The 26,854-nt window shown below is 32.7% G+C and overlaps 1 protein-coding gene across 3 annotated transcripts in view; it reads right to left on the bottom strand.

Annotated features, from left to right (window-relative positions):
* Positions 1-5,148: 5,148 nt before the first annotated feature.
* LOC128987692 (protein FAM13A-like) overlaps positions 5,149-26,854 on the bottom strand; it is a 63,918-nt gene continuing 42,212 nt past the window's right edge. For all 3 annotated transcript variants that reach the window (XM_054408676.1, XM_054408678.1, XM_054408677.1), the window contains exons 9-18: positions 21,364-21,533; positions 20,570-20,732; positions 18,249-18,362; positions 15,575-15,697; positions 14,458-14,579; positions 13,262-13,401; positions 9,729-9,841; positions 9,181-9,396; positions 8,371-8,540; positions 5,149-7,738 (exon numbers count right to left, since the gene is read on the bottom strand). In XM_054408676.1, coding sequence (XP_054264651.1) covers positions 7,528-7,738; positions 8,371-8,540; positions 9,181-9,396; positions 9,729-9,841; positions 13,262-13,401; positions 14,458-14,579; positions 15,575-15,697; positions 18,249-18,362; positions 20,570-20,732; positions 21,364-21,533 — 1,542 coding nt within the window. In that variant the 3' untranslated portion in view covers positions 5,149-7,527. The remainder of the gene's footprint in view (positions 7,739-8,370; positions 8,541-9,180; positions 9,397-9,728; positions 9,842-13,261; positions 13,402-14,457; positions 14,580-15,574; positions 15,698-18,248; positions 18,363-20,569; positions 20,733-21,363; positions 21,534-26,854) is intronic.

The following is a 26,854-nucleotide window of genomic DNA, read 5'->3' as shown; positions in this document are numbered from 1 at the left end:
AGTAAAGCACAAATTAAGAAATTAACCCTAAAATAATAGAAACAAAGTTTCGTCGACACTAGCGCCCATGTGTCACGTACATGAACTAGACACGAAAAACGTGCTTCAAAATTTACAATGGGATGAGAAGTCTACTTGTGTAGGTTAGTCTATGGTTGTACTCAAGCTTTGCGTTTGCAATAGGGGAGGACACAGTTTGATAAAATTTGCTTCTTTAAATTTACGGTATACTATAGTGGCCTATTGCTATTACAGTACCGTAGCCATAATGTTCTACCACTTCGCCTAAACAATAAAGAAAAATTAATATTAAAAATTTGCAAATTATCGCAAATTATTCATGAGAAATAGTTATTTGTGCAACTAGTGAGAAAAGTGAGCAATTGACTCACTCGAGAGAAATCCTTACTCACGAGCCGTAGGCGAGTGAGGAATGGTTTATCGAGTGAGGCAATTGTACTTTGAACTCGAGTTGCACATTATACTTTTCCTACAGTTACCATAAAACAAATAAATTGGTGAAGAAACATAACCTATTTTACACAGAAGTGAACTTTTAATATAAAATTTAATGTGAAGTGACAAATACAACAGTACAACAGCTGACCAGCTGATTTACAGCCAGTGCTGCCAACGTATTTCGCGCGCATATGGCGTTGCCTGCATGTTACGCGCTCACTATTTCGTGCCTTCACGTTGAAAATCTGGAGTGAGACAAAGTAATTAGAGTGAGACAATGTTAACATTGTCTCACTGTTGAGCGAATTGGCCACTTTGCTTTCTCAAATCAGCGAGAGAACATGTATATTGTTAGGTAACTGTAGGAAAAATTATAAACATAACTGTAAACGATCCTCCTGGCGATTCTCATTAGTATCACAGTTTTTTTGCTGTTTAGTTCAAATTAGCTGTTTTCATAAATGCAAAAAAAAATAGTGCTCCACCCTGTGGTGCTTTTGCATATCATAGAACCAACTTTTTTAGTTGAAACAGCTGACTAAATTCTTTAATTCCCTTTAAATATGAACGAGGTGTTAGCCCGTCCTACGTACGGGAGTATTCAGTTAAAACTGTGTATAATTCAGAACAGCTAGCTTACACGTTTAAAGACAAATTTTATTGCAGTCTACAGTAGAAAGAGTAATCATCAATTGAGTAGTGTATAGGCCTAGTCAACGATATCACCTTCCAATTCCATCGCATACCTGCCTCTTCCATAATCAATATCACCACAATACAATATCTCATACTATACACAATTTCCAGTAGGTCTGAATTGAAACTCCCTAAAATAAAACGAAAACATTCAATAAAATTCACAGTACACATAATTATAACGTTGGTGTCCTGACATCTTAAATGAATCGTCCACAGATATCCTTTATATCAATTTCACTGCATCAATTGCTAAATAAATAATTATAAACAAAGAAAGGTAAACAGCTGAGTCAAAAATAAAATAATATTCATTTGAACAAAAGAACTGGTCACATGTTGAAGGAACTTAAACCATAAACACGCTAGTGACGTAATTAATTGTCTATGTTTATTATCCATTCCGTTATCAGTTCTAATATCCTTAATAATTAAACCACCCTACTTGAATCAATGTACACCGTAATTCCCCATATTCATTTATTTAAACTATAAAATATTCAGAGCCACCAAACTTAACCACAACTAAACACACGCCAAACAACTTTTTAGATTTCATAAAAGGATGGTTAGTCTAATTGCAGGATCCTAGGTCAATGATGACGTTGTGCTCAATCTATGTCATTCATCTGTATATCTTTGGATAAAACCCGTCTGAGGTTGTGGTGGTAATTTAAAATCGTATGCATGAGGGTTCTTGATCTCCTTCTTTATGACATCAATATTTCCGGGCCTTATCCAAACAAAAGTTTGAGTATTCAAAAACATTGATTGTAAACAAAAAGCTACCAAGATGAATTAAAACTTGTAAAAATGGATTTTCCTACAGTTTCCTAAAAAAGTTGAGCAGTAAAATAATTTGCATATCCTTTTTTTAAGACTCGTGTACAGAGCCTCGACTTGTATGATACATCGATTGTGTTACTTATCTCGGTGGTCTACTAATCTTACTTATTTCCTACTAGCTGTAACCCTCGGGCTTTGCCCCGTTTAACTTCTTAACTTTCAAGATTATCTCGTTCGCATGGCTCAATCACGTCCTGGTTGAAGTTTGTTCGCTACGCTCACTCACCTTTAGTTTGGAGCTCGTTCGCTGCGCTCACTTGCCTTCAGGTTAGCTCGTTCGCTACGCTAACTCGCCTCCAGGTTGAAGTTCGTTCGCTATGCTCACTCACCTTTTAGTTGCAAATTAGCTGTTGTCATAAATGTAAAAGAAATAATAGTGCTGCACCCTGTTGGTAATCCTTGTAACTTTAATGCTATTGAACATCATAGAACAGAACCAACTTGATTAAATTGAAACAGCTGTTAAGATTCAATAATTCCATTTCTTATAAGGTTAACATGGGAAACTCCAGAGCCACTGGGGCGGATCCCGAAAGGATTTTTGAAGTAAGAATATGCCTATATGTTAATCGGGAATGTGAGCTATCATCATGCCAAATTTCAGCCCAATCCGACCAGTATTTTTCGCGTTCACTTGTCACAAACATACATCCATACATCCATACATCCATACATCCAAACTTTCTCATTTATAATATTAGTAGGATAATCAATGACAAAATCAGAGTAAATAAAATAACCTCATAATTCTAGAGAGCATTTTTATATTTAACCAGCTGTTAGTTAAAAGAAAATTATATTGCACTAAAACAAACCGAAGATTACAAAGGTTTATTTAAAAATCCTTTGAACATTCTAGTATTTTACTATGTATATTTAAATAATCTGTCATCCTCTTATATCTACTAATCAATGATTAGCATTACACATAGTATAAATAAGTCAACCCTTAGTATGTCTTTTAATTTTATCCAAATGCTGAATTTGTATCACATACACGCTTAATGTTTACAGCTGTTACGTTAAGCAAATGATTTTATACCAAAAGCTAGTGTAGAATGATGGCGTCGGCTGCTACACTTTTTAAATTTTAAACTTATTTTCTAAAAAACTGAAACCCTAAACTAAAATTATGGCTTCGACATTCCCTAGTTCTCAAAATTATCTTTCTTTCAACACAAAAATCATGAAAATCCGTCGAGTGGTTGATTCAGAATCGTGAAATAAAAAAACACTGTTTCGTTTTAATATTATAGATAGATACTCATAAGGTTAACGTGGGGAACTACAGAGCCACTGGGGCGGAGCCCGAAAGGATTTTTGAGATAAGAATATGCCTATATGTTAATCGGGAATGTAAGCTACCATAATGCCAAATTTCAGCCAAATCCGTCCAGTGCTCCACACCCCCCAATAAAGCAGGGGGGGGGTCCGGATTTGAAATGTTCGTAGCCTTTTGGTGGAAGTCTTCTTCTCCCTCCCTAACTGATCACTAATGGTTCATAAAAACCTTTCATGAACCAAATTCCCCAAATCTAAATAATATGACTGTCCTCTTTGATCTTATCATAGTACTTTGTATCGATCTTGATAGTTTGCTCCTGAGCTGAATAGCGTCTAAATTCGGAGTATCAAGCAAATGTCGATCATAAGGAAGACAAACAGTGTGTTGATGGTTAGTACCGTCACACACACTTCAATAAGATATTGTTCAATCCTTGGCATCTACAAGCTGTCAAAATTGCACTCCGTGTTGTTAAGATTATCCAAGAAAAGTATTTTGTCAATAATTTTCAAATGTTTTGCTGCTAACATCAGTACTGACAATTCCTGCAATACCTGGACCTGGAGATGAGAGGGCAGGTTAAGTGGGCATGTCTTTGGCAAGTCTCACACCACTCAATACTTGTATAAGGATTCCCACCTCCTCCCAAAAAAAGGGAAAAACCTTGGACCCAGACGCAATTTCTTATAGGACTAGGGATACTATCCAGCAAAAAGTGTATAGATAGTGGCAAGAAAACCCGTAAAATAGTGTTGAACTAAAACTAGTACAGATTACTTCAGCGATTAACATATCATGGTGTAACTAGCAGTCTGTGGTGGCAGTGGAAAATCGGTCAGTTGCATCATTGCATGTGTTGCTCATATTTCAGGCACACCTATATCTGATACATGTGGGTTTGTACCCGAAAGTATTTAGAACACTGGTCATGGACTGTCAGCTAGTTGAAATTGTGATTTTGTTGTTTTTTAGATCTAAAGGAATGTAAATATTTGATTTTGAATCGTCTTACAAACTGAGTTTTGTGAATTAAAAAGGACATTTTTACACAAATATGAATCTTGAAGTTATTTTTGTTTTTACACAATATTTTTATTCAAGTTTTGATAGCGTAGTCTTAGATTTTGTTTTTTTGCAATATAAACCCTAGTACCAACAAATTTCATTATTGGATGATTGGATCACTGGTCTACCATCAGTGAAAAGAAAAGTATTGAACAGCTAGAAACTTAACCCACTACTACACATGATATTACAGTGTAAAACACTTATCCAGCTTTGTTTAGATTGCATAGACGGATTGCCTAAATCATATATGGATAAGACTACATTTTACATTATCCAATCGACAAACCAACTAAATAGATTATAAATAAATAATCATTCTTTTTTCATGGGAGAAAGTATTTTACAGCAGTAAAGCTTGATTGGCTCTTAAACTTCAGGATGTGTGAATTAATCCTAATATGGGAAGTGTATTGTGATATATCAGAATAGATTAAAGTCACCTTAGAAAGTGTAATGTAATACAGTAGAGTCCCGATAGTCCAAAATGGTTTGGACCGGAACATTTTGGATTACCAAACATTTCGGTTCAAGTTTTTTTTTTCTAATTTTTTCCCTCTAGGATGCTAGGCACGAGCCCGAGATGGTTTTTCAAGTCTATCTCACCCGGCCGCTACAGAATACTTCGGCGAGGTACAACTAACTGTCGTTAAACGACAGTGCTAGCATTTTCATTTGATTTCCTAACATACAATGCAATTCGTTAGAGTTAGCTTACAAAAAATATAAGTCTATCTCACGCTCACGTCTACGTTGGATTTTTAGAGAATAGGGTAACAAAAAAATGTACACAAAAAAAAGTTGTTTCAAATCTAAGGTTTTTATTCTCTTTTGGTCCAATATATGCTTTAATACAACAATAATAAACAATTACTTTTAAAATAAACAATGTTTTACTTGTGCCTCTAGGAAACAATTAATTGTTAGTCCTTTACATAAAGTGAAAAACATTCATGATGTGACATTAGCCTATTTTATCTGAACGTCAAGTTTACAGTAAAATATATGCTGAACCAAAAGACGAACATCAGTCTATTTTGATTGGTGGGATGGGTAGGGGATCTAAGCACCATGTACCTAATGTAAACCATATTCTATAGACAACTAAATACTGCAGCTATTATACAAATATGTTATTATCCAAAATATAAAATGTGTCGTTTCACTTTATAGACTACAATAAATAAATGCCCGAAAGTGACAAACCTCTAAGCCAAGCTAATTATTGTTTCCACAATATAAGTTCATTTATTAAAGTTACAGTCCAGGTTAAAAACATAAAAACACTTATTTACACTATTTTTAAAAACAGAAACAAAAGTAATCCAAGTTAAAGGTCTATATTAAAAGGCTACTTCTTATTGTATAGCACAAAAAAAATTGGAAAAATGAAAATTTCAAGTTGAAAAAGAAAAGTACAATTATTCGATCACGAGTTTACATTTTTTTTCAAACACTTCAATAGGTGTGAAATAAATGTATCAATTTTCCTCAAAATTTTACCAATTAAATTAATATTATTTAAATATGTAGGCTATAAATGAATGTATTAGAATGGTATTAGTGAGGTTAATACTGGCCAATTTTAAATGCTTATTACTTCCAACTTAGGATAGTACAATTATTGATGAAACCATGTTGTGTTGAAATGCGCAAATGCAAAGTGATATACGATTATTTTGAGTCGGAACAATCTTTAACCATCAGATTGAGAAGTTTCAGATTCTTTTTGAGGTATTATTATTAATTAAATAATATGCATTAACCACTATAAAACTTTTTCGAGTTTTAATAATCACTTTCTATGTCTTTTGCAACAGTGTTCTAAGATTACTGTACTTATAAAACTACAATAGCTTAACTATCGTCTAAAATTTATTTTAATTTGGCTCTTCAAAAAATAATTAAAAAGTAGAGTGCACCTATTTTGTGCATTATGAGACAAGAGACAGAATCAATAAAATATCACACCTATTAACAGCATCCCAAAATAACAACAAACTTGTTCATAGAACAAAATATAGTATATATCTTTGTACAAAATCTAACTACAATACTTTTGTTGTTAGGAAACTTGTGCTATAGTGATAACATACGATGGGTCTAACAAAACCACTAGTTTCATGTTAGTGACACACTAGTTGTTATTAGAGAGGGTGTTTTCACAGGTTTCTAATGATTTTATATTCTATAGTTACAATGTTAATTCGTCAAACAAAAACACTTAAAGGCTAAAACATAAAAACAACAGACTAACTTATTAGTATTTATATACATAAAAGAATAACAAGATAGAAAGCTAGTGGTATATTTATTGCATCACTGAAAGTTTAAAGCATGTCTAAAGTTTTTGACGCTAAAACCGAACATAGTTCTTTTTCTTACTTTACAAAACATTAAATTATTCACAATTCACAGAGAGCGTAAATAAAAGCTTTTGACTTTCCACAGGAATAAGGCTGAAAATGAATGTCTTCGTTGGCCTTAACACAAATTCCTGAGTTTATGTTTTTCACTGATGAGCAATTCACTCGGGCAAAATGTTTTTAGTAAAGCACTGTAACGTTAATTTTGATATGAGCTGTCAATCTAACTTAGTCTAATCATAAAAAATGCCACTAAAAATCACTTTCTACTTCATAAAATTCTTAAACCTTCAACGTTTAAAAAGACAACAGGGGATAAATGACCTTCGCACCTCATGTAATGGCTGTACTGTGTTACGTTCGTTAATTCTGGCTGTAGTTGCAGGCTGCTTCTCTTCATTTAAAATTCATCACAAGAATATTTTGCTGCAACTTATATCATGTCCGCTTCTCAGCAACTCTTCAATCTTCATAGTTCTTCATCGGTACAGATGTAACTCCTATCTTGGTTACACTTGTATTTTCATAGTTTAATGTCAGTTACACTTGTATCTTCATAGTTCTAAGACAGTTACACTTGAATCTTCATAGTTCTATGTCAGCTACACTTGAATCTTCAGAGTTCTATATTAGCAACACTTGTGTCTTCATAGTTCTTTGTCAGTTACACTTACATCTCTTAATTCTTTGTCATTCGCATCCTTACACTTCTTCGCTTGTGTTTGATGTACTCGTCAAGTTTGCAACTCGTGTACATTTATAAACACACAAGAATTCAGTTTTGTCTGTTTCAGTTGTGTCTGTTTCAGTTCATTTCTGTTTCATCACCAAGGCTTCTAGCAGTCGCAGTTTTGCTTTTGCATGTTTGTATTCTGCATACGTTTGCTCCATCGGAAGTCTGTCCTCTCGAGATAGTTTGCGTCCAACAGTTTTCTGACATTCTTCCTCAAACTCTCGCAAACTTCGACGCAATCGTTTTTTTTCTTCTCTTGTCTGTTGCTGCTGCTTCAACAGTTCTTGCCTGAAAACAGATGTGTATATCAGCTGACTGTGACATAGATAGATTTATGTTACTGTAATTACTTTAAGGCAAAAATAGGGGGAAAATGTATTAATTGAAAAAAATATTGAACATAACTCATTATTGAAATAGGTAGTTTTTTTCAGTTGCTGTGTTAAAAATAGTATTGCTGCCACTCTCAACTATAGTTCAATATTGATACTAAAAAATGTCTTCATTCAGAGTGTTAAGGACTTTACTTATTGTAAAGAGGGAAAAAATATGTATAGATCAAAAATTTGGAGCTATAAGTAGGCCTATATTGCAAATAAGAAGAGGTTTATTTATAATATTTTCTATAGACAAGAACCGTTAACATATAACTTCTGGCTAGGCTTAGAGGGTCACGGAATTATCAAAAAGACTAAGCCAATGGCACGATTTGAGCCTGGAGTGTAATATCACTAGCTGCTCAGGTGTAGAACAATAAAACCTCGTTGAAATATATTTACAATTATCTCATCATTATTTCCAAAAATAACAGGCAAAAAGTCTTTAAATATGGCATTGCTAACTGCTGACAATATTTTTGTAGATCAATATTAGACATGATTGCACAGTTTGGGGCAAGTAGCCTACGATGAATTACTTACAACGGAAGGGCGTGCAGATTCTCCAAGTCAGGTGTGCTGCAGCGAGGGGGGCTGGAGGGTACCATGACCGGGGGTGTGGAGGGGGGAGGAGGCGGAGACGAGCTTGTAAAGTCCATTGTCTCATGCTCCAAGATGGTCCCCAGCTCCGTCACGGTCTCTTTCAGTTTTGACTAAAGCAAAAAGAAAGTGTTTTACAACATGTAGGCCTATACAGAACTAAAACTAAGGTATCCGCAGGTACCTAGCACGTGCAATAATCAGTTGTAGTAGAGTACTCAACCGTAGAAAATGCTTTACAAAAAAAAAACCAGACCACAGACAATCTTTCTTTCACTTCTTTTAATCCAAATCTTACTTAATTTTATCAAAGATTAGAATTTTTCAGAAAATTTGTCACTTTCAAGATTCTCTGTGATAAAAGTTGTCACTACATCCTGGACTATTTTCTACACCCAATTAGGATAAAAAGTGGTTTGGGTAATAATATTATTTGTGGGTAATTGAGCACAAAAACTAAAACTTGTTTAAAACAGTTGGAAACAGTTCTGAATGTGTGACAACTAGTATAAAGTATTTTCTACTTGCATAGAACTAGTGTAAAACCTAGTCTAAAAAATATTAATGATGATTATGTGTATTATTTGGTTATGAAACACATTCATAAAATATCTCATTTATGAACTTACTTATGATAAATGATTTAATAACCTGCTAGAGATAAACTTCTGTTAGTTGAAACCATTTCTAACATGAGGATTCAAAATGTTGTAACACCGTGAGGCTCTACGTAAAGTGAATATTTAGACTTACAGGAGCGTTCCTAGCCAGTAGCCGCTTGAGAGAACGGTATCTGTCATAAAGCGGCCGAACCAGGTCTCGGTCCTCCCGGGTTGAGGGTCGTCCGAAGGTATTCTCCAGGTACAATAGTCCCCTCTGTACGGCCAGCTTCTCCTCTACCAGCTGTTCTCGTGTCATGTCGTCGACAGTCTCCGGCCGATTACCAGTCATTCGCTTCTCCATCAGTCTCTGCAAACAGATCGGACATTGATCACATTAGATTTACAATGTTGCTGACATACCAGATAGCATATTTAAAGGCGAAATTGAGTGAAGGATGAGTGCTAACAGAGTGAGGTGACAGCTTTAAGATCAGCTGATTGCTAAAAAAGTCAGGACGATTGATTTATCCCAAACATCACGTACTCAGTACTTCTCAACTTTTCCAAACTGTGGTAAAAAACAATTGTGGTTCCAAACTTCAGCGACTGAAGAGTTAGTTAACTACAATATGATACACTCTGCCTTATATTTCCAAAGTATAGGCTAAGTTCTACCAGACTTATTTACAAAGAACCTACCTTTTCAACATCATGAATAGCTTCTTCTTTATTGGCGTAGTTTGAGTTTGCCGAGCTACTTGAACCAGGTTGTAAAGCCTTCTCGAGCACTGATGTCCCTTCTTCTTTTAATGCTGAAACATTTACAAAATAGATTATGAAGGATCAAAGATTAGTCCCAACAACAAAAATGTCATCTGGTTACTCAGTATTAATCAATTCCTCATTAGTATGTTTGATTTCCAATGTTCTCTGACATGATCGTTACAAATAGACAATGATTCATGAATGTGTAATGGGGTCAATCCATTTCAAGTGGTCCAGAGGTGGTTGCTTCAAGATTTTCAATTTTTTTCATATTTTTATCCTTGAAAGTATACAGGGTGAGTTTCTACTTAGCGTGTTAACTTCGCCAGTAGGTTCTACTCACTAAAAGGAACAAAAAAGGTCCTATAAACCCATGTCCGGTTTTCAACCGTTTGGCTGTAATAGGGGATTTTGTGTTTTTCTTATTTTATTAGACTTTGCTCCACAATTTATGTAATAAAAACTTAACCAATTACTTTAGAGAGTTATAGTTAAAATCATTGGAAAGAATATTAAATTTGCTATAAATCAAAGGTTTCATTCAAGAATTATGCCATTACATAGTCCACGTTATATCCAAAATAAAGTAAAAATGTCATTAAATTAATTAATTACGATAATTTTCATGAGCCCACTTTGATACATAAACCTTCATCTATGCAATGTTGAAATGCATAAAAAACTTGGCCATTTAATAATCTTTCAAATGATCTGCTATTCAATACTATTATTGATATAAACCACTGAGAAATTACTAATAAACTACAATAAAACACGGTTTACAGATTTTGTTTTTGCACAGTTTTACTGTTGATAATAATTACTGTATACTCCATGTTGTATTTTATTGAACAATCTGATAAGATTTGTACATTATTTTAACTTTTAAATATTTATTAAAATAATCTGAATTAATAAAATGTATAAACTCAAGGTTTTTCACATTTTCAAAGATAGTGTATTTGATTCTTAAATGCTGTAAATTAGTTTTACCTTGTGCTTTATTAAGTCAGCTTTTATTGATTTGTCATCTATAGCTAGATAACTCAGCTGCTTAAACATACCTTGTTGAGTAATTTGCTGTTTTAACTTTATATTTCCAAGTCAATTAAGAGTTTTTCAACATTTATTAAACTACTAGCTGTACCCGCGGGCTTCGCCCCGTTTAACTTCATAAGTATTCGCATGGCTCATTCACGTCCTGGTTGGAGCTCGTTTGCTGCGCTCACTTACCTTCAGGTTAGCTCGTTCGCTACGCTAACTCGCTAACTACAGAGCCCGAAAGGGTTTTTGAGATAAGAATATGCTTTAATGTTAATCGGGAATGTGAGCTATCATCATGCCAAATTTCAGCCCAATCCGTCCAGTAGTTTATGCGTGATTGAGCAACACACACACACACACACACACAAACATACACACAAACTCACAAACTTTCAGATTTATAATATTAGTAAGATGGAGTCTTTTACCAATCAAGAGTATGCTAACATGATGAATACAGTAATTATTATTAACAGTAAAAACTGTGTCAAAACAAAATCTGTAGACCGTGTTTTATTGTAGTTTATTAGTAATTTCTCAGTGGTTTATATCAATAATAGTATTGAATAGCATATCATTTGAAAGATTATTAAATGGCCAAGTTTTTTATGCATTTCAACATTGCATAGATGAAGGTTTATGTATCAAAGTGGGCTCATGAAAATTATCGTAATTAATTAATTTAATGACATTTTTACTTTATTTTGGATATAACGTGGACTATGTAATGGCATAATTCTTGAATGAAACCTTTGATTTATAGCAAATTTAATATTCTTTCCAATGATTTTAACTATAACTCTCTAAAGTAATTGGTTAAGTTTTTATTACATAAATTGTGGAGCAAAGTCTAATAAAATAAGAAAAACACAAAATCCCCTATTACAGCCAAACGGTTGAAAATCGGACATGGGTTTATATGAACTTTTTTGTTCCTTTTAGTGAGTAGAACCTACTGGCGAAGTTAACACGGTCAGTAGAAACTCACCCTGTATATTGTTAGAAGTACAAAAATACAATTATTTTATTTTTATTTTATTTTTCTACTGAATGGCGGCCACTTTTTTGTTACTCGAACGGCCGTTTTCAGCAATTTCAGAGCTCTGCGTAGAATTTAATATCTCTGGTTCTATATATCCTAGCCAATTCCTATACCAATTCCCTGAACACAATCCTCTCACAGATTTGTACCTGTGGCAAACAACAAAGAGCGTTTTAAAACATCAAAATGCTTAAAATATATGATTAAAATATAACATTGTTAAAAAAATACATTGATAGTGAGTTATAATATAACATTATGCTTCCTACGCTATTACGGCTATAATGCTTATTTAGTACTTTTCAATGTTTCATAACTTGAAACCAGTTGAGTCCACAAAATAAAATTATTACAGCATAATACTCTTACTTAGTACTACATCTGAGCCAAATTTGAAATTTTTATTTTCATGCCCAACAAAGATATTAATCATCAAACTTTTAAAATTTTGAAAATTTTAAGATTTTGACAATTTTTATTTAAAACTCTATGCAAGTCCACAACTTGAAACATTGAGAATTTGGAGTACACACCTATAACTATCAGATAAAAAAATAACAAACACATAGTCAATTGCCTTTATATAAAAATAAATTGTTTAAAATCAGTATTTGTAACATCGTTGCGTTAAACTTTAAACAGGTAATTAGACCTATATATTTAGTTTTAAGTGCATAAATATATTACCATATCAAAGTTCAGATCTTTCTGAAGAGATTGGTTTTTATTTTAATGTTCTAGGATTAGTAGAACCAGAGATATTTAATTTTACGCAGAGTTCTGAAATCGCAGAAAACGGCCATTCGAGTAACAAAAAAATGGCCGCCATACAGTAGAAAAATAAAATAAAAATAAAATAATTGTATTTTTGTACTTTTAATAATATATACTTTCAAGGATAAAAATATGAAAAAAATTAAAAATCTTGAAGCAACCAATTAATTTATTTCTGGACCACTTGATATGGATTGACCCAATGGTGTTTTTTTTTTCTCTACAGACTGATAGCTAATAAAGTAAGCTAGCACACAAATGAGTCCAACTGTTTCCGAACTATTCACTGATGGTATATGAACCATTTATCATATTAGAGTACCGTAAATATATTATAATTTTCCATTGGTCTATATTTTTGCTTTAGAAATTTCTACAAAATAAAGAGCGGTGATAACCTAATTCCCGTCAAGCGGTAAAGATATTATAAATCGATCTTACTTAGCAGAAAGAGAGAAGTTCCTTTTGGTCTGTAGGATTGAGACATGTCCTTAAGCATTGGCATACTAGTTTGAAGCCTTGAATATAAAGCTGATATTTCCGATTCAAATTGGTGCAGCTCATTTAGCTAAGTTAATAAGTAAAATAAAACGATTCTGCCACTTACTCTTGACTTCCTTCCGCAGTTTGGTGAGGAGGGAACACATTTTTTTGGTGTCTGGGTTGGCAAGCTTGTCTGCATGGCTCGGTCTGTAGCCAAACTCCTTCTCAAAGCCTTCTTCATAGCGCTTCAGTTTACGTTTGAGGCTGTAACATACAAAAACGCAATAAAATAAACTATTTCTACAGATTAAAAACTAAAAGTAAAAAAAAGAGGTTTTAACTTATTCTAGATGGAAATATCATAGAAATCCCAGTTTGCCCACTTTAGTTTTATCTAACTTGAATACTAAACAACACTCTCTTAGTAGATTTGTCATCCTCATATATCAGCTGGAGACAATTTTATGGTTAGTTCCATCCGGTGCCGCTAGGATCTAGTTTTTGTTTACAATTTGTTTCATGTTATTTCAGTTCTTTAAAACATTGTTTAACCAAATAAAACAGTCCAATCATAAACAATAACTCGCCCCTTAGTTATATAACCAAACAGTTAAGTACAAATCATTAAACTAATTAGAAAATAATGGAAACAAAATTTCATTGACACTAGCGCCCAGTGTAACCAACATAAATTAGACATGAAAAACAAGCTTCAAATTTTACAGGATGAGAATTCTACTTGTGTAGTCTATGATACTAATTATCAAAATACGTAGTTTAAATCTTATATTTTACAATGTCAAGTTATTAGTGATTGAAGTTTACTGAATTGCTGTTAAGAGTTAATACAAATTACTATTTCATACAAAGAATTACTATCACCGTTTTAAAACAACTAACAAAAACACTCAAATGTACCATTGTTTTTGAAACTATACAAAGTAACAGAATTTGATTAAAAACTCATACAATTAATTAACTAAGTAAAAGCCATGATGATTCTGTACATGCAAAATTGATCACATCATTGTTTGTTAACTTTAGTTTTATTAACAGTAACTAATGATACCATTTTTTTTATGTTTCCCCATTTTAAGTCAAGAGACAAGTTTTTTTTATGTTATTATATTTGTAATGTTGTAAGGGAGACAATATCAGGCAATTATTATTGATCTCAATTCTTAAAATTTAATAAATATACAAAAAACAACTAAGAACAAGTAAAACCCCATAGTTATTTCTGTGGAACTAGTAGATTAGAGCGGTGATACTAAGTTAGTATTTTACTACTCCCTTTAGCGTAACAAACTCTCTGTTTACCTGTGGATTTGCTTGGACACTTGAGAGAGGTGAGAGTCGGAGGCGTGTTGAGGAGTGTCGTCCGAGAACACTCGTCGAGTCATCACGATGGAGCTACGCGGAGACACCAAGCGGTCCTCTACCTATAACATGTGGCATCAATGATTAATACCCATCAGTCTGAGTGTAAAAAGATGCATTCAGATAAAAATACAGTAAAGTACTACTGTTTAAATCCCTGTTAGTGCCTGTAAAAACTTTAAAAAACTGTGCCTGTAGTCTTGCAAACTTGGCACCTGATAACATGGGAGGCCAAGATTTCTCGACAGACCCTTTAAGAATTTGTACACAAGTTGAAGAGAATCTTTAGTCCTTTACGTTCCACAAGAAACCCAGGTAGCAACTAAAAATTTGTATTTTCAATAGTTACACAATGCCTTGCTTTAGTGAATTAGAGCTAGCCCTATTTGCACACATTAAACCGTAACTCAAGAGTGAATTAAGGAATGAAACAAAATGAAATGAAAATTGCTTCTTTATTCAGGCAATCTTATGACCTCGTGGTCCTTTCTTATAGCTTGCCTCTACAATAATAATTATACTAATAGTATGAGTATTGCATACCTGACGACCAGTCTGCTAGTCAGTCAGTCCACAGTCATAATTTTTTTTGAATAAGCAAGTCAAAAATTTTTTTTTTATTTCAATGTTATTGTTGTAAATTAACTATTGATATTAAAAATTATAAATTGTCTCAGTTTGAACGTTTGACCAAGCATTTCTTAGACTCGACACTGTTCCAGTCCACATTAGACTGTACTGTACTAAAATAAGTAATTTCTTTCTTTTAATTTCCTGATACATTAGACACATCACTGACTCAATATATGGCACTACAAGACCAAGCCAAGTTATTGCTAAAACGGATAGGGTGTGGTCTGTTTAGCATGAATTAGCAAGACTACTAGTTGCTAGCACTCAAATGACAAAATTAGCCTACATTGTTTCAAAACCACATCGTTATGGAATTTAATTTATTTATAAAACTATTTGGTCAAAATTGTCACTGGTTTCAATTGACAAGTAGACCTAGTATTTTTGAGGTACCAACTTCGTCATCTAAAGCGCGATCACTGACCTGGTGGTGGCGGAAGGACAGACTAGTGAGTGGCTCGGTGGAGTCAACTTGTTGATGCAACGTAGACAAGTCTAGAGGAGGAGTGGTGGGAGTAGCCTCCGGCGATGGACAACGATCCTTCACCTGCAACATGAGGTATGCTTGTATACACTAGGCCTGTGCAACCTAACAATTAATTAACATGGGCGGAGTTATAGGTTACTTGTTGCGGGGAGAAGCATGAACTCTTAAATTGTCAACTTACTGGTTAAGGGGTTCTCCCGCCTTAGAAAGTTCAGGCCATAATTTAATATAAAACCGTTGACTTTTGATAAAACTTTTTTGTTGAAGCTCAATTCTATCTCTATTTTCTCAAATTTTAATAAGATTTGAAATATTTTAATGCTTTTTCCAATGAACTTAGAAAATACCTTTTAAGTGCTTAAGAAGTAGTAGAAAAGTAAAATAAATAAATTATGTAAATGTAAATTTAAACATCTTTGTTTTTTTACAACACAGTAAAAACCAGACTAACTTTTACAGGATAAATTTAATTTACAATATTCCCTTTTATTCATATTACTGAAACAACCAATGAAACCTAATTACACCCAACAGAGTATTTTAACCAACAGAGTATCCTTCGTCTGTGCTTGAATAAAAACATAAAGACGATGAAGCCAAAGTCAGTGACAGAGTGACGGGACGGCGTTATCATCGGCCAGACAGCCTGTGTAAAAGTGTGATGAGTGAAAGATACGAGAGGTTTGGCTTTGTTACTATTCTTACACTATATGTTTATTTTTTATTTATATATAAATCCCAATGATCAAGCACACAATTTGAATTATTTTTAAAGAAGGTTTGTGGCTCATTTAGGCTTGCTTGTCTGCATGGCCTCTGACCAACGTCGGGTTGAGACAGGTAAATAAAAAGAAAGAACTGAACCGATGAGTAGCGGTACCAAGACATGGTCCTTAAAACCTTTGTTACCTTTGGCATCAAGAGATTATTGGTTCTCGTTTTACCAATACTCCTTTACTTTAGATTAAATATCAATTACAGAAAATTAATTACTACACATATTGTTTTACAGCATTTTAACGTACACATCTCCCTCAATTCCAACCTTTAAAATTGCATTGTTAAAACAACAGATGAGTGATGGACGCAAAGTTTTTGAATGTCAAAGATTAACATTCCTAGCACTCACCACAAAAATCCGTGGTAGACTTGGTGGAACTTCATCTTGGCTCTCACACCACACTACAGTCTCCACAACAATGTTGGTACCACTGACTGTCTCACTTTTCAACAGTATTTTAAGAACCATTTCAAATTTTTTGTTGACCAAATAATTTTTTATTAACAGATTCGCAAAGTTCCTGCACTGTTTTTGGTGATTAGTTAGAATATGTCCAAATCAACTACCAGTAATTGTTAAAGACTTTATTGGCATTATATCACTTTTATTTTGTCTTATATCTGTTATGCCTATTTGTTTAACAAATTATTAGATTTAAATGTTAACACAATGAGACTGTTAATGTAAGTATCTCCATATTTAGGCCTATGATTATCGTAAAATTTCACACTTAAAAATGTTTAAAACTTGAAAATTTCTATATTTGAGAAAATCATTAGAAATCACAACATGTCTCTAACAAGTTCACTTTTAATGAATTGCATATTAAACTAAACCTTATTCCAAAAGTGTAATCAATCGAGGAAGAATGTCCCTACTAAATCTTATTAAAATAAAATATTTGCAAACGCGAACACACGGTAACGAGCGAGTACCACAGACTGTTGACTGTGCTTGTAAGTCGGTCAATACGAGACAAATAGACATTTGGACAGTGATATATGATGAACATGCAACCTCGTATAAGGCACAACCTCTGCACAAAGCTGTGTATTGTTATAGGATCTTTATAAATAGGCTACATGTTCAATCGTTGAATTTCCATATCTGAATTTCCTTACCAACATTCTTATTCTATATTTAAAATGGCATCCACATTTGCGTTTTTTTTATTCACAGGAAAGTTTTGCAAATATTGTAGCCTAATCCTAAATGATTTTATCCTTTTATATTTTTGAGTAAAAAATAACTTTAACTATTAACTTAAATTTTGACATTTTATAATACAGAGAAAATTCTTCTTCTTCTACAGAAAGATCGATCCATCCTTTTTCTCTAGATTGGTGGGCTCTGAACAAGTTGGTCACATTGTTAAAAGCCATTGGTGCTTATAGACTTAGGACCAAATATAGAAATTCTGTGTTTCAACATAATCAGCCACAACTCTAGATTTAAGATTTTTTAAACCGTTCAGGTTACAGAGCACAATTCATCCAAACCTGTTAGCTTTGTGCTTCACAAAAGAAAGTAGATACAAATTTAATTTATGAAGTTGTTTCGTAAAAATGTGTAGGAGGAAGAGAATATATATAATGGATGGTCCATCAATGTATAAAGATTGATCAAATAATCATAATGATCATGAAAACGGTGATGAAAAAGGATTTACCAAACGGTTTCAATCTATTTACGTCAAAATGCAGCAAAATCAGTGGTGAAAGCAATTTTTGTTAATTTTAGCCTTTCAAGTTTTTCTCTAGTTGATTTATATTGTGTTGTGAGCTAAAGTATACACTGACTGCTTATTATGTTTAGGTAAGTCTAGCTCACCTCGTCATGCAGTTGCAGGAATGATCGCTCACTGCTAGACGAAGTACTACGGGACTCGTCTTCTGACAACGGCATCGTCGGCTGAACCACCATAGCCCCTTCCTCTTCATTTTCCTACAAAAATATTTAAAAACATCCATAACTATATCCTGTTTGATTACAGTAGAACCTCTATAACCGTCACCATCGGGACCGGGAGCGTGACGGTTATTGAAAAGACGGATAGCAGAAATCCTGTTATACACCTCTACAGTAAGTTGATTTTAAGGGTGTTTGGTCGTTAATTTTCATGTCTGATTTTTTATTATTGTTCAATTGTACTAAAAATTAGAAATACAAATATATAAGAAAAAGTTTTTTATTTTGAATACTAAGCGAGATATGGAGCTTGAAAGTAGTAAATTTTTCATCTTTGGTACCAATTCACAGGGAGAATGGGTAATGCTATTCTCACCAAAATTGGCATTCAGGTGTGGAAAAATAAGATAATAATCACTGACTATTTAAAATTAAAATTTTTTTAAATTTTTAAAAATTTATTTTTTATAATCATTTTTAATTATTAAAATTTTTTTAAAAATTTTGAAATAGCTCTTTGTTTTTGGGGAAAATTTTTCTGTATGTTGGAATTTAAAAAAAATTTATATGTTAATTCGTTTGGGCTGTGAATTCGTACCTTTGATGCCTTGCGCTGTCGGAGCACTACTCGTTGAGAGTTTGTACACTAACACAGGGGTTTTAGAATACTTTAACATCACGTAATTATTAACATCTTATAACATTGAAAGAATACGTTTATCGTTGTATTCTAAAGCCCCGGTGTCAGTGTACACACTCTCAACGAGTAGGGCTCCGACAGCGCAAGGCATCAAAGGTACGAATTCACAGCCCAAACGAATTAACATATACAATTTTTTTAAAATTCCAACATACAGATAAATTTTCCCCAAAAACAAAGAGCTATTTTAATTTTTTTTTTTAATGTTAATAATTTCAAAAAAAATAATAAAAAAATAAAAATTTTTAAAATTTTAAAAATTTATAATTTTAAATAGCCAGTGATTATTATCTTATTTTTCCACTCCTGAATGCCAATTTCGGTGAGAATCGCATTACCCATTCTCCCTGTGAATTGGTACCAAAGATGAAAAATTTACTACTTTCAAACTCCATATCTCGCTTAGTATTCAAAATAAAAAAAATGTTCTTATATATTTGTATTTCTAATTTTTAGTACAATTGAACAATAACAAAAAATAAGAAATAAAATTTTTGACCAAACACCCTTAAGGATTTTGGAAGAAATTAAACCCTGTAGTTAATAATAAATATTTATATTACTTACACACAAGAGTAATAAAAAACTGTCATTTTTTATGTTGTACTTGTTCAATGTTTGTACAGGTAAATGAAATTGTATTAAAAAATAATCTAAGTACTGTAGCGGGGTGACGGAAAACAGAGAGTGACGGTTAAAAGTAAAATAAGTTGAAAGTTGTATGAGAAGTTATCTTTACATGAGAAGTATTTTTGTTTTCTAGCTTAGTATGTTAAATAATGTTGCAATATGACATGACGAAAAACATAGTTCATCACACAGGCAAAAAGTGACTATTCAAACCTCACTCATTTTCAGACCGGTGGAACTTGAGCTCGGGTTTAAAAGAGTCACTTTACGCCCTAGTGATGAAATATAAAAAAAAATTATAAGAAAAACATTTAACCCATAAAATCATGTTTACCACACTCCCTTTCACATCACAACCCTGTTTCAGTTGTGAGGCAAGGGGTGTGACTTTAATCTCTATTTGATAGTACAGATAACCAAGTAGTAAATTAAACAAAGAGTAGAGAGATAATGAAACAGTGTGTGAAAGAGATAACGAGTTGGAACAGTTAACACACAGGACTTTGGAATCCTCATTGTCACTAAATTACATCCCAGTAAAATTTGTATCAATGTTATCTTGACTTAACTCGATTGCTTCACTTCTTGTTTTGAACATAGTCAAACAGTTTAAACCGTAAGCATTATTATCTTTAGGATACATTTCAGCTAAACATTGGCACTGTAAATTATATTGAAGGCAAGCTTAATATTTTTAATACGGTATGTTATGTTCCAAGTGTATGTATGTTATTTGTATATGTTATGTTATTTGTTATTCAGATATAACAAATATATATTGATATATTGATATATATATTGATGATGGTGATAGAATAATCAAGTTGCTGATATGATTCCGAGAAGTTTTTTAAGAAAAAGTTAACAAAAGATAGCAAGAAGACCAGGGTTTAAATCAAAATTGTCTTTGTACCTTAGACGAGCTGTCTGGATCGTCACTACTGCTCCACTGACGCACAAGTTTGCCGGTGCTGCGCCGGCGCCGGGTCACACGAGCAGGCGGTACACACGGCGCATGCCTCTCACTCTGGCGCCGCCGCTCATGTTCATTCTCATCAAACAAGTCACTGGCGTACCTGAAATACAAGTGAAAGAGTTGAGTAATTGACTATACCTACGATCATTTTTTTAAACTACCCTTATCAATTTAGTTTTTAGAATTAAAAAGATTCACTTTACAGTATTTTTTACTTACTTTAGCACTGTTTTGTTACTTTACAGTATACAGTAGTACATAGTATGACAATGTAACCAACATTTTCAACATTGAAAACACCCTCGCACAAAATTAAAAACTATACCTTTTTACAAGGGATTTAAAAACAACAATAATTTACCTAATCCATCTAGAACTTTATCAAAATCAAGTTTTACATTCAAGCTGACCAAGTCTTTGGGCCAAAAAGCGTATTACGAAATCCATACTTTTTTAAAGATACATTTGTAGGCTTTACACTTGTTAGAACTTATACATAAAATCACTGTACCAGCTTAGGAATTACTTTGGTGATATGTACAATAAAGCTTTGTCTATTGGCTATTGTAATGAATTAACATTCACAAACATACACAAATGTAAAAAAGTGGTTTCCAAGATCAAACTTAACAACACAATTGTCGTCAACAGGTGACTATGGTCGTTAATGGTGGTACATCACTAACATTTTGTGTTGACGTTTCCGTGGTCCGTAACACAGTTTCACTCACCCAGGTGATGGACTGGACTCTATGAGCTGGCTGAGCCCGTTCTCATTGTTGTTGTCACTGTTGTTGTTATTGTTGTTGTTGGCCGGCACAGCCCGCTGTTTGTGGCAGTGCCTGTTTGATGTCACTGTCGGCCAGTTGTGCTCGTGCAGTGGCTGGCAAACGTTGTGACTCTGCAAAACCCAATATAATTATGTAATTGCAAAATAACTTAAATTTGAAGCAATAAATTAAGTTCATTAAACACTGAAATTGTAATTTTGTCTATGGGATAATGGGGATTTACAACCCTTTCATCAACCTAAAGCTGGGAAATAGCTCCAAAACTAAAACGTAAGAAATTAAATTTAATAAACGGTTGGGAAAATGCAGAGATGTATTGATCTATGTGTTGTTATTTCTTTTAAAATATAAAAACAATAATCAAATGTAGAAGGTAGAACATGTCTGCATAATACAACCATTTTGGCATTAAAGTTTTACAGGCATGAGACATTAAAAACAAAACCTTTTTCAAATCAAGTGTCATTTTATTACGGCATCACAAAAAAACTGTTTAGGAAAATCGGCCAAAACCTCTCAGATTGTTATGAATTTAAAAGAGATTGAACCTGTGGTTCTCACATCGAAGTACAAGACGCTAGCCAATAGACGAGCAACACAATTCAACATTTTCCCAAATTATTCATTTTCCTTCTCTTAAGATTTCTTTTTCCAACATGGAAAATTTATTTATTAATTTATTAATATATTTATTAAGGTTGCCTTAAGAGTCAATAACTTAGCAAGCGCACTACTAACAACATTTCCATTATTGTTAAACCTAACTTAAAATAATTCCAATTACAAAAAAAAATAATTTGGGCAACACTTTATCACCTAAATATAGTTTCAATAGAAATTCCAATGTGGTAAAATCTCAAGTGATTAGCTACTAATATACGTTTAACACATTAACTGCAGGAAAAGTGTTGTTAAACTATAACCATAAGTACCAAAACTCTCACAAAGACTCTATTCAATTCTTAATGTGTGTAAATCAAGCCAGATTAAAACGTCACACTCAACTAATGTATTCTCGATTCTTTTGTTGAACTCCAAATCCATTGTCATGAATAGGGTTTGATTTTCAAGTAGTTGAACATCTAGTCACTTCTGATAGAATAAATAAACATAATGAAGACTGAACTATTGATAAGAGAAATGTTTGAACAAATGTCCATATAAGATAAAAGTATAACTATGACCAACAAATAAAAGGATGAATTATTCAGGTGTTTGGATTCGACTGGATATATCTAGTTTTGGTTGGAATTCTATTTATGGGCAAATTTGGAATATATTAGAAATCCAGTTCCCAAATCAAAGACACCAGTGAGGACGTTTCCAATTTTTGATCTTCAAAATATTTTCCTGTTTAACATAATTTAATTTTTAAGAATACAGAATAAATTTTGTTAAAGGTTAAAGGATATATTTTGATTAAGTGTTTGTATTTTATCCCCCTACAACGAATAAGCTTGATTGACTGTACATAGATATAAAAAGCATAATAACTCATGGTTTCACTGTTAGAGTAAAAAGTTATTCTTATTAAGTGTAATTGAATGTATGATTATAAATTGTAAAAGATAACCTATTGTTTTTTTTTATTACTAAAACGTTTGATTGTCATGTTGCTTTTTTAAGTTATTGAATTTTTTTGTAGGTACCTTCCTAAACTTCCTAAGTTAATATTCACTTTTGGTTTGGTTGGATTCGGTTTAGTAATCTTATTATTGCATACGTTTTTTTACTAAATAATATTGTTACACAACAGCTTATTGTAATCTTAGTTAATAATTTTGAATGTGGTAATAAGCATAAAACGCACAAGTCAATCCAAGTCAAACCAATATGTTTTAAACTCTAAATACTATTTCCAAAATTACATTTTATCACAGAAATTTCAGATAATCCTAATACTTAAAATATATATTAAAAACCCGATCCTACCCAACAATTGGAGCTCATACGGTACAACACTGATGCAGTCATTGGACACTCCACACAGAGACACCAAACTGAACTGATCTGAACACAGATGTGCAACTGACTGACTCACCAACTCACTGATCTGACTCCCCTCCCCTCCCACACCACGTTGGTACTACTGACCTACCATCCAGTGATAGCGGTTATCACACGGCACTATTGTTGAGAGAAAAGTTATCACTTGACACTATTGTTATGAGAGAAATTAAGATTACAGCAAAAGTCAATATTTTTTACACAATCTTTGTTTAATTTATGACTAGTGTATTGTTTCTTTGAACTATTTGTCTAGAAAAATACTGGTTAGGAACGTTTTTGTCATAAATGTTTCCAATCGAGGGAAGATAATGTAGTTTTACGGATACTATTGCTCGTAAGAAAAGTTAAGATAAGAGCAAAGCCAATATTTTTTACTCAACCTTTGTTTAGTTTATGACTAGTGTATTGTTTCTTTGAACAACTATTTGGCTAGAAAAATACTGGTAGAAAAATATTATTATTATTATAATATTATTTTAAATACTGGTCAACAATATTTTGTATCAAAAGAAGGTAATGTAGTTTTTCTGGCACTATTGATTGTGAGAAAAATTACAATTGAAATGGTTGTCAACATTTTTACAACACCTTTGATTCACGACCTATGTAATGTTTATTTTGACTACTATTTTACAGAAAGACACTGGTTGAAAAAATGTGTGGTTTGTTGAGTTTTTGAAGTAGATAATAATATAGTTTTAATTGTAAATATATATTTGGTTGAAAGATAAAATTGAGATTAGAGTCAATATTTAATTAACTAGACATTTGTTTGATTTATGACTTGTGTGTTGTTTCTTTTGACTTTTATTTTACTAGGAAAACTTATCTGTAATGTTTTCCTAGCAAGAGAAGATAAAAAGGTTGAGAGAAAAACTAAGCTTATAGTAAATGTCAATATTTCAACACAGCCTTTGTTAGTTGATGACTCATATATTATTTCTTTCAACAATTTAATTTTACTGGAATGATACTAGTGGCAAAAATGTTTGAGTCACTTTTTAAAAGGGTTGTTGTTTTTACTCTTGATGATACAGTATTGCTTGTGACAAAATTGAGGTTTCAGTGAACGACCTTTGTTTCATGTTTAAGTGGGACAATAGTTGTATAAACACTACTGCTTGTGAGAGAAACTATGAGAACTCTAATTTACATTTGAAAGAAAAACTCAATCAGTCTTTCATTTCTTTCACTGGAAGAGATCCTATAGGGCAAATGTTTTTGCGGCATTTCTATTCTGCACTTAAGTATCCTACCTCATGAATAACTAAACAAAAAATACATATCAGCTGATCAGCAATGAAGTAAAGAAAACAGTGATACCAACATATAAGCTTGTTTATTTGTTAAACAGTGTCTCACAGTAAGTTTAAAAGACCTTAAAGAGGTCTAGGTACGCATGCAAAAATCAGTCATTTACAATTTTATTCCCCATAAGAATAACATTGAAGCGGGAATTTAATTTTCTTATGCGGGTTTAAGTTTAGAAATTAAGCGTTTTAGAATTTTCCATAGGCTTTGGGCTCAATAACAATAATCGTGCCAAATTTTAAGTGTCTGGTACATGTACAAGTGGTCTAGATTCGGTACCTGAGTCAGACAGTAATTTGATAAAATTTTAAACTACTTAATTTATGTTACAGATACAAGGTTTTTCCTCGTAATATTTTTCATAGATTATGATTTGTATAATTATGTGCCCTTTAGAGCATGTTTCTGTTGCTCGTAGTTTGCATGATATGAGTCGTGTTATAGAAAAGAGACCTAGCGCTACTTCACCCACCCCCCAAGTTGTGTGCCTGCTGGGAGGGCAACAACATCTGCTTTCCTCATTTCCAAGATGCCCCAGCCTCAAAATGTGTTACACACAACCCCCTATACATTCTGGACTATAAGTGGTGTGGTACAGTTGTGATTTGCCTGTATGATCATTGGTGAATGTGCAACTGTTATTATAGCAAATTTTAAAACCCCAAAATTTCCCTTCTGAGTCTTCTCCCTTCAAAGAAAAGGGATAAATCACTAGAAGGAGTGACATTTTTTATTAATGTTAGTGCAATGTACAAACTGTTGGAAAAAAATTATATTTCAACATGAAAATTAACGAACCTATTGTATTTGTTTTGAATATACCAGTTTAGGCAAAAATAACAATTGTCTCTACATATGCCATGTTAATTGATATGATGTCTGAATTGTCTAAACACCACCTATGACAACTCTAGAAACTACTAACATTGTCATTTAGATGGTTCTACTAGCTAGTGTGACACTTGTTGTGTTATATATCCATAGCACCAGACATTATGAGTCACTCTGTAAACAGTTCATACCATGATACAATTGTACAATAATGTCAACACAATTGTCTTTATCATTCAGATTGAAATTGAAATATTATTTTGTAGCATGTTGTAAGAAGTATAAGGTGTCGTCTCATGGTGTAAAAATGTATAAAATAAAAAAAATTTATAATAATCAATAAAAACTTGCAAAGCAACAATAAAACTCTGTAGGCAAAATTGCAACTGAGTTGTTTCCAGCTATGTCAAGATGTGTTAAGATTTGTAAGATTATATTATGTTTTAAGTTCTATCTTGTCCGAAGATCAAACCATATTCCAGATATCTTATACAAAACAATTCAACAAGAAATTTTTCACAGTGGACTTGGTAAGATTTTTAAAGTTTTAAAAACATGTTTGTCTTATACTCTTTCTATTACGACACATGTATAAGTATTCTTAAGTCTTAGATAAAAATTGCTTGGAGGAAAAATCATCCGTTTTCTAAGAAGTGATAATATTTGTTTGACAGTTGAATTGAGATTTTGTGATATCACGTCACTTATAAATCTGTTTTGCATGCGAAGTTACACAAGAAATCAGGTTGAAACTGGATGAGCACTTATTTTAAGATTCTAGAACAATGTATTGTCAAGTGTTGAAAAACTAATTGATAAAAGTAGCCAATTCAAAATGTCACTTGGAGTGGATACCTTATCAATGCACGTAATTGCCATTGCAGAGCGGAATGTTTATTTAAGCAGTAATATATTTTACTATTTTTTTCAGCTTTTATTAGTAAACGTACAAATAAAATGTCTTAATGTGATTTGCATTACCAAATCACTAACACTACTTGATTTTCATTCATCCTTTCATGGTTTCTGTTTCATCAGCTAGTGTTTTGCCCTGGGCTTTCCGAGTTACCATGTTGAGCTTATGAGAATTATCTGATTGATTGTTTTCAATGGAAAAAGTATGAAAATTACTTTTACATTTTCATAAAGAACTTAGGCCTAATAACTTAACTGATTACTATTTTTAAACTACTTTACAGCTGGCTTAAACACATAAAAAGAGACACTACTAGAGAATGCACATAGTGGCGTCCCCATCTTAAATAATTGATAATTGAAC

This window comes from Macrosteles quadrilineatus, unplaced genomic scaffold, assembly GCF_028750875.1.
Source record: "Macrosteles quadrilineatus isolate MER2022 unplaced genomic scaffold, UCM_ALF_1.0 Scaffold_2__2_contigs__length_208266976, whole genome shotgun sequence".
Lineage (NCBI taxonomy): Eukaryota > Metazoa > Arthropoda > Insecta > Hemiptera > Cicadellidae > Macrosteles > Macrosteles quadrilineatus.
This window is presented reverse-complemented; position numbering and strand designations above follow the sequence as displayed.